Source organism: Paralichthys olivaceus, chromosome 17, assembly GCF_024713975.1.
Source record: "Paralichthys olivaceus isolate ysfri-2021 chromosome 17, ASM2471397v2, whole genome shotgun sequence".
NCBI lineage: Eukaryota > Metazoa > Chordata > Actinopteri > Pleuronectiformes > Paralichthyidae > Paralichthys > Paralichthys olivaceus.
This window is the reverse complement of record NC_091109.1, coordinates 14147148-14155565: the sequence shown is the minus strand read 5'-3', so window position 1 is coordinate 14155565 and position 8418 is coordinate 14147148. Positions and strand designations below refer to the sequence as shown.

The following is an 8418-nucleotide window of genomic DNA, read 5'->3' as shown; positions in this document are numbered from 1 at the left end:
AATCGATTTAAAAAGCATCTGATGGTCAGATTTTCTGTGTGACCTCTGAGAGACGCATCACATCATCCCGGCAGGGACTGACAGGACAGGCTGAAAAATAAAGCGTGTCACTAAACACTCAAATACCGATGATCTGAGAACTCAGTTGGAACGTGTAACATTGCATTCAGTCCAGCAGGTGGTGCTAAAATACATTAAATAGACCGAGGTCTGTGGACATTGTGATTAGACTCCTAAGATCTAACAGAAAGAAATCTTATGCAATTTAATGTTTGAGACAACAGCTTGTTTTATCATGACGATCCCCACCCAACAGTCGGCACCATACACAATGGATTACCTTGTGGTGTAGAAGTCGACTGATAAGAGTCCTGACGTCAAGCCCGACATGATCTCAGACTTTTGGACTCTGATTTTTGGTTCTCTACACAGATACGGCCATGAAGTGTATCCAAAAAAGTTTCCACGACAGAAACAAGAATAATTTAGAGGAAGAAAACCTGCTTTATTGAAAGTTGACCACCAGAGCTAGTAAAGAACATTTTCTGGGAACAGAAACCTCAAGATCCTGCACACAGAAATCTGCACTTATTCAAACAATAAATAAAAATATCAATATCAGCGCAGCAAATTGAAACACCAGAGCTGAGACAGGGAATTCTATTGGAGAATTAGAGCCACATTAGGTATTTTTCAGAAAGAAAATAATTCTGAATTAATTCTGTGAATTCTTTTATCTTTCTAAAGAAAAATCAGTGTCCCTAATCCTTTTCTGTAGAATTCTGACACCACTGAAGAAATTATAGATAATGTTGCACTAAAATTAAACTAATAATTCCAGAAAACCTCAACAACCGTTCATATGATCAACATCACACTTGGCAGGCGTGTTGCTGTGTACTCCAGGAGGTGCACTGTCGACTGTAAGGAGAGCGCTTGACAAGACCCCAAATGTTTTGAAATGGCCCACAGTCATGTCGGAAACATTAGCAGAGGACAGATGTCAATTTAAAGCCGTTCGAATGTGATACGTCTGAGATGAGAATCCTGTTTAATTGAGCTATTTTTGAGCTTTAATCCATTTTTGTGAAATCGGAAAGTAATATATGATTTGAACACTACAACATAATAATACAGTATATGAACTGACTTTTAGGCTAACCTCTAAACAAGCTACTGTCATCTATGAGATAAAACAAGGGTCTTTTCTGCAAGAACAAAAATATAAGCATATTTGATCTGTATGTACATATGTACGCCACTGTTAACGTACATTTCTACAACATTTACATCGAGAGGAAATTATGGTTGATAATGTCATCTCAAAGTCAGACTTGACTCCATCTGCCACAATAGAGGAAGTTTTTTTGCAAAGACGACAGTTTTTTTTTTTGCAAAGACGACAATTTACCTGACTACTGTAAGGAATTATATCTTCATTTAAGTTAATCAAATTGCTGTGCTGTGAATTTGAAAACGCAGTGGGATTTAAATTTCTGGAGTCTTTGTTTGTGATAAATCTTATTTTCTCAGACTTGATAAAGCTCCCCCAGAGACACAGAGGATATTAAACTGTTTCCACAGACTACGCAGATCTCCTTTTGATGAACTTCACTGGGTAGGTTTTTAGTAAACCTCTAAGTAAGCTCTTTCTGTGGTGACATTGGGATTGAGCACAGAATGAAACAACAGATTCTCAGAAGCAGTGTGAGGCATCATTTGACCAGTTTGACAAGCACCTCCTTCCACTGATGCACATGCTGTTTGAAAAAAGTGGATGAAGTTATATTCTCCACATGAATCAATATGATTAACAGACAAAGCTTCATGTATGTGCGCCAAAGCTTCTACAAAATCAGGTCTTCTTTGTTTCTCTTCACAGCACCACACATATCGGACAAATCTTAAATGAGGAACGCCATATTCACAGTCTTTGTGTGTGTCTGTGTGTATGAAGTTCACACAGTGACCTATGTGCATGTCGGAGTCCTTTAGGAGGTCCAGCGCCACCAGGCCACCTTCATGCGGTCCCAGACGGCATCTAAAGAGTCAAAGGCGGGGCGAACATCCAGGATTGAGAACTGGTAGGTGTCTTTGTTGACTTCGCCGTCATAGTAGTCAATGACGTAGCGCACCTCCTTCCCGCAGCGGTCAACGATCCAGTCATGGCGGTCAAAAGGCAGCTCGTAGCTGCGGGTGAGGACAGAGGTAACAGAGATATATTCATTGATTGAAATCAGATTTCTAAGAGCGACAGAACAAAGAGGATCCAGCCATCACTTATCCTTTGAAGGCTGCAGGATTGTGTGGGCTGAGTCGTGGGAGGACGTTCCTAAGTGTACTACACCAAACTCAGTTAGCTCTCACTGCAAATCTGTTGCTCTTGTCTCCTGCAGCCCCTCTGTATATTTTAGTGAGATTACCGTGGTCCATGTTTACAGAGGTGTTTGGTTTCCCTATCCCAATACAGAGTTTAATGTAAAATACAACTGCCTTGTAAACTCTAAGCTCTTCAAACTGGATTGAGAGTAATACATAGTACCTTCTTGTTACTGAATTAAGAGCGCTCTACTGATTTTGAGTTATGCGGCTGTAACATAATCTTGGCTCACAACGCAAAAATAAAACTGACAGTAGAATTTGATTTTTATTTTATTTTACACTTTCTTCTTCCTCTATGAAATATGACCCAAAATTCAATTGAATCCTGATCCAGCTCTGTCAAAGCTGCCAAAGACATTGTGCTGCCATTTTCAACAAACCTGAGTTTCTTTACTGCCTCGACATCCTCTCCTCCCATGTAAATAATCGTGATACTGTCGTCATTTAAGCTAAAGCCATTTGCAGACATTAGTATTTAGCTTGCATCTCTGAAGTAGAAAACACACTTGCAAATGTCCGAAAAAATAAATGAATATATATTTCTGCCAATAGTTCCCTTTTTACCTAAATCTTACACACTGGACCTTTAATACAGAAATATATATTAAGTATGAGTGGGTTTAATTTGGTGCGGTTTGATTGAATTTAAAAGAAACTGTTGGGCCATTTTGGAGGCATGTGCTCTCTAGTTTGTTTATGTCACCTACTCATATGCGAAAATGCTATGGTTTAACTATTACTCTCTCTCTCTATATATATATATATATTATTTAGGACATGCAGATACAAAATAAAGGTTTTTAAAACAAATGAAGTACAGTCTGCCTGTAACAGACATGTCAACAAACCAGCTTTAATATATTCTGCAATTGTGGCCCCTTGAAGCAGCTACATATGTGAAATGCTTCCAGTGGATAATGGAACAGTGACGCAGATGTGACAGAGCGATGACGCAGGCCGCTGGATGTGAGACAGAGGTGAAATGAACGTATTGGTTTCATTATGCTTCTTCAGCTTAGTGTGTTTGATGTGAGGCATCAGCTGCTTCTAATATGTCTCTAACATCACACAGCTGCACAGTTCAAGGTCTCCACGCTGAGGGACGTGTCGGTCTGAGGTTTTTCCCTCTCATGCTATTCGGCCGTACCACCAAATAAAGCCACTTAAATGTATTCTTGTGAAGACATACTAAGAAAATCATGTGCTGAAAATTTGGGGCTAAAATCTAAGTTGTGAGCTAAAATGAAAGCAGATAACGTGTCACTCACCCCATCCAGTGGCGGAAGCGAGCTCTGGGTGAGAACTCTTTGGCTTTCCCACCAAACCTCTTCAAGGTCGGCCCGCATGGACATTCACTGGGGAGAAAAGTCGAGACCAAATACCCATCAGATAAATACTATTTACTCCAATACTTTGATGAACAGGCAGATCGAATCAAGAACAGGCTGTTTACTTCTGATTCGTATGTTAGTGTTTCATGACTCACAGTGCATGCATGGCCTCCCATTTCAGGATCTCTTCCCAGGCCTGCTCATTGTTCCGGTTGTGGATTTTAATGATGTTGTTCATGTCATCAGGGGCGAGGTCGTCGTCACGCCAACGCCAACTATAGTACAGAAACAGATGTAAAACCAAGTTTAGAACCCTTCATAACCAACCCGGAGTTTCTTCAATTCTTCAACACCCTCTGCATCGGCATTACATTCTAATCATTAAAGCTAAAAAAGAAATAGTTTTTTTCCCCCAATAATACAGGATTTTAATTTCAAAACACACATCCTAAGCTGTTAACAGCTGATTTCTCTACCTACTACAGTGTTCTGCGACATGGATCTTTCATTTGTGCACCTGTCAGTTTATTGTAGATGTCTAAATAGCTGCTTCCAGACATAAACTGAAAAGTAAATGATAAAAATTTCTGAGACCACCTTGATAAAAAAAATCATTAAATATGTTCTTGTGCATTTCTCTTTTCCCTTCTGTATCAAAAAGGTGGACTATGTATAATCACATCAGCTGCTTACAATGAAAAACCCATTCAGTAAGAACTGACCCCTTTCGCAGCATGGCATTCCAGAACATCTGTTCAGATGGGTAAACCCAGTTCTTCTCTGCACCGTGACGAGGAATGTTGGACTCCTCTCTCGAGATGGAAAGGCTGAAGGGCTGGTCCGGAGCTGGTGTTTGGTTCGGAGGAGGCATCTGTAGACAAACAGGAAGGGAAAACAAATCAGCGACACAGGAATGAGCATGATTATTGCTTGATTATTACTCCCAGCAGAAAAGTCTTCTGATCTTAATTTCTGTCCCAGTTCAACCATGGATCACCATGAATGGGCATCTGAGGTTACCTCTTGTTTAACCTCAGTTTCATTAAGTCTCCCTCTTCAGGTTCTTTGCCTCCTCTAACGATGAGGATCTTTTTCTTTAACAAGTAGTTTCCACAGTTGCTATTTTTCCTCTGTCTGCCATTTCCACAATAATCTCCCAATAGTTTCAGGAAAAAATTATTTTGCCGACGCTGGCAGATAGAACCACACAGAGAAAACAAGTTGTTGCTATTCTGTAGTCGTTACATTTCACTAGTCAACCTTTACATCATGATAAGTTTGCTTCTTATTTTGTTAAAGGTTCAATTAAAGGTGTGTAGAATTAAGTGACATCTAGTGGCGAAGTTGCATGTTGCAGCTGAATACCACTCGCCTCACTCTCCCCTTCCAAACATGAGTTCAGAAAACGATTCGTACAATTAAGATTCACAATCATCACACCTCAGTGAGATCATTTTTATTCGATTTCTGCCAATGGATAACTTTCACCTAAATCTTACACACTGAACCCTTTAATGCAATCCAATGTAATGCAATTGAGTCCAGACTTTCTTCGGAGTTTGCCTTTGAAACCATGGGAGACTTCTGGAGGTTCTCCAGAGTTCAGTGTGTGTCTGAAAGCAGCATAAGTCTTGCTTACTGGCTTTCACCTTCTTGTGCCTTCTATTCCTACATTTAAGTTGTGGAAGTACCATGTTTGCTGGGTCGATGTCACTTTTCATGTCTGCTGAAGCTTTCATCGGACACTCCACAAACTCATAGGCCCGCTCCTGGTGGGCCGGACCTGCTTCTGCTTTGTGCATTGGACACTCGGGCGGAGGAGACGCTACAGAAGACAAAACATATGAGTGAGGCTTAATGAGAACAGTACTAACAAAGCTTTCAATAATTTCTACACAAAAATGTAAAAACAATGCAGTTGAGGAGGGACAATCTCCTTAACTTGTGTAATGATACTAAAGACAGTGAGTCACTGTGGCATCCAGTCTGCTCCGACACAGTAGCGCTGCTCAGAGGGTCAACACCACTCTCTCACAGGAACAGACCATGGTCAGATGCAGTAGCTTTAGAAGCTATGGGATTTTGCTATGACCCAGAGGGTTATACACCTACCTGTGACAGGTTGAGCTTGATGCATGGGGCAACTCGGAGGTGGAGACACTATGAAAGCAAAACAGAGAAAAATGACAGTACGTTAACAAAATCCTATCATTATTAAAATTGTTTTATACCAGTGGAGTGCTTGTTTTCTTGGCCTGTGGTAATAATCTAGAGCTACTTCAGAATGATACATATAGTCATTGTTATGGAAGTTTTCTGGAAGCTGGTGAAAGGAGAACTCAGGCAGCAGCTGATGTCTTATGCAGAAAATTTTAATATAGACTTGATGCATCAAGGACCAGAAGGTGAAACAATATACAAACACTAACAGAGTTACATGAGCAATTGTCACCTTCAAGTCTGAAGATGTCTCCCACAGCATCCTCATATATCTTCCTCACCCTGCGTCACCCATTCTAACAGCACATCCGTGAATGGCTAGAATTGCTGTCACTCTCTATGAAACATAGAGGTGTTCGCATCCTATTGGATACTGGTGTAATACAAAAAAGAGTTGCAGTTGGTGCTTCTCTGTCTGTCTGGGGAATCTGAGGTAGATATGAAAGTCTCTAAGCGTAGACACTACAATGTTCTGTTGGTTGGTCCGTTATCTATAACCTGACCTTGGGTACTGCTTAGAGAGAGAAGGGAGTGGAATTAGCCAGGCACTCTTCTCTTAATGGTGTACAGATATAATGTAATATACATTATATTTACATAATACGGTAAGACAACCTGCTAAAGAAGGAGTGATTTCAAGAATGTTGTTGACATGACAGCTGGTTGCCGACAAGATGTGTACAACCTTGGTCCACAGAAAATTAGCTCACTGCCTCCCCCTACTGACAGCTACAGGGCGCCGGGCAACTCATTACACAATTTTTAATATTGACTAGTCAAGTGTCCGTATTTAATGAAACTCGCACTGTATTTATGTGATTTACAATAGACATGCAAAGTGTGAGGATGTTAGACAACACAATATACACGTTCCACAGATAGACAGACAGACAAGCAGACATTAGTGATGTTCTACCTGCGACAGGCTTAGCTTCTTGGTGCATCGGGCAGCCTTGCGGAGGGGCAGCCATCATAGCCTCTGCCCTCACTGTAGGAGCCGCGGGTGTAGACATGGAAGCTCCCATCCTGCGCTGTCTGATGGGGAAACAACACAGAAGACATCGGTCAGGACAGTAAACAGTTTTGAGCCGATGTTTCCTCTTCACTACAGTAACCTGGGTGTTTTGTCAGACACAGGGAAAATAACTAGAGTGACAGGAAACACAGAAGTGAAGGATTTAGTGGTGAGTTTAGATGTTGCAGCTGAACACCCCTCACCTCACCCTTCCCTTCCAAACATTAGAGAAGTCGTGGTAGCTTTCATTTGTCATAAAAACTAAAAAGGTGTTAAGTTTGGGCTACTGTAAAAAACATGGCTGCCTCCATAGAGTGGACCCACTCCCCACGTAAATATAAAGTATTTAAATATAAAGGGCCATTCTATGGGAATAGAATAAATCCTAAGGATCATTTTATATGAAATATCTGCCAACAGATCCCTTTCACCTAAAACGTACACACTGACCCTTTTAAAATGGCCACTCAGTTGTAAGCATGTACTTTTATTTGGAGGGGACAAATCTATCACAAGCGGCTCGGGCTAAATGTTTCCTGCTTCATGCATCAGTCCAGATCAGCAAAATGAATAAAACAGCATGGCTGCAGCTAACAGGACATCACTGAAGGTGTCAGGAGACAGTGCATGTCTCCGGTGAGCTCCTGTGGCTGACATGAACCAGCCGTCCCCGGGTGGAGCTGCAGACAGGAGAGGCTGACATTGCATCCTGTCTGAAGTTATCCTTGGGTAACCTCACGGCTAACGTTAGCATCACAGCTTCGGAGCTACTGCACATACACGACTTACACAATCAGTTCCTGGACCTTTAGAGCACAACACACACACACACACACATACACATACACACACACTCCTCTGGTTCAGTCTGTGATCCCAACAGAATATACAGAACATAAACAATGACGACCAGGCTCAGCACCAACTACTCCCTGTAAACCCTAGCCACGCTAACTAGCAGCCATGCTAACGCTAGCTGATATGTTGACTTCCTTCTTTGCTCTTTGTCCTAAAACATTTTTGAAACAGAGCAGGTTAACAACGCTTGCAGGGAGCCCCGCGTGTCTCAGGACAGGAGCTACAGAGACGAAGATGGGACAGGAGAGAAGCAGCTGACCTGTTTTAGCGGTGAGCCCAGAAGGTTCCTCTGTCAGGTTACTGCACCAATGTCAACGTGCAGGACAACGAGCGTTACCCAGAAGGAGTTGTGCAACCGTGGGCTGCACGTGCCCTACGTACACTACCACGTCATCACGCAGACATGGAAGGAACGCACACATTTTGTAATATACATGTGTAATGATTTTGTAATATACATCATGTATATTACAAAATCATTACACATGTATAATACATGTGTAATGATTTTGTAATATACATGTGTAATGATTTTGTTATATACATGTGTAATGATTTTGTAATATACATGTGTAATGATTTTGTAATATACATGTGTAATGATTTTGTTAT

General features: G+C 41.3%; 1 protein-coding gene across 1 annotated transcript; it reads right to left on the bottom strand.

Moving 5' to 3' along the window:
- Positions 1 to 484: 484 nt before the first annotated feature.
- hccsb (holocytochrome c synthase b) lies at positions 485 to 8195 on the bottom strand. The gene is made up of 8 exons (XM_020101421.2): positions 8066 to 8195; positions 6850 to 6968; positions 5826 to 5873; positions 5405 to 5538; positions 4436 to 4584; positions 3869 to 3988; positions 3651 to 3737; positions 485 to 2190 (listed from the first exon to the last, which is right to left on the bottom strand). The coding sequence occupies exons 2-8, from the start codon at positions 6956 to 6958 to the stop codon at positions 1992 to 1994; spliced, it is 846 nt and encodes a 281-aa protein (XP_019956980.1). The 5' UTR covers positions 6959 to 6968; positions 8066 to 8195; the 3' UTR covers positions 485 to 1991.
- Between the last annotated feature and the right edge of the window lie 223 nt (positions 8196 to 8418).

What these genes read in the sequence shown, in the direction of transcription:
- hccsb (XM_020101421.2), bottom strand. Translation starts at nt 6,958, where the DNA reads ATGGGAGCTTCCATGTCTACACCCGCGGCTCCTACAGTGAGGGCAGAG. An exon ending in ACATCGACCCAGCAAACATG is followed by an intron (nt 4,585 to 5,404) that starts GTACTTCCACAA and finishes GTTTGTCTACAG; the next exon opens with ATGCCTCCTCCGAACCAAAC. An exon ending in TGGGAGGCCATGCATGCACT is followed by an intron (nt 3,738 to 3,868) that starts GTGAGTCATGAA and finishes TTTTCTCCCCAG; the next exon opens with TGAATGTCCATGCGGGCCGA.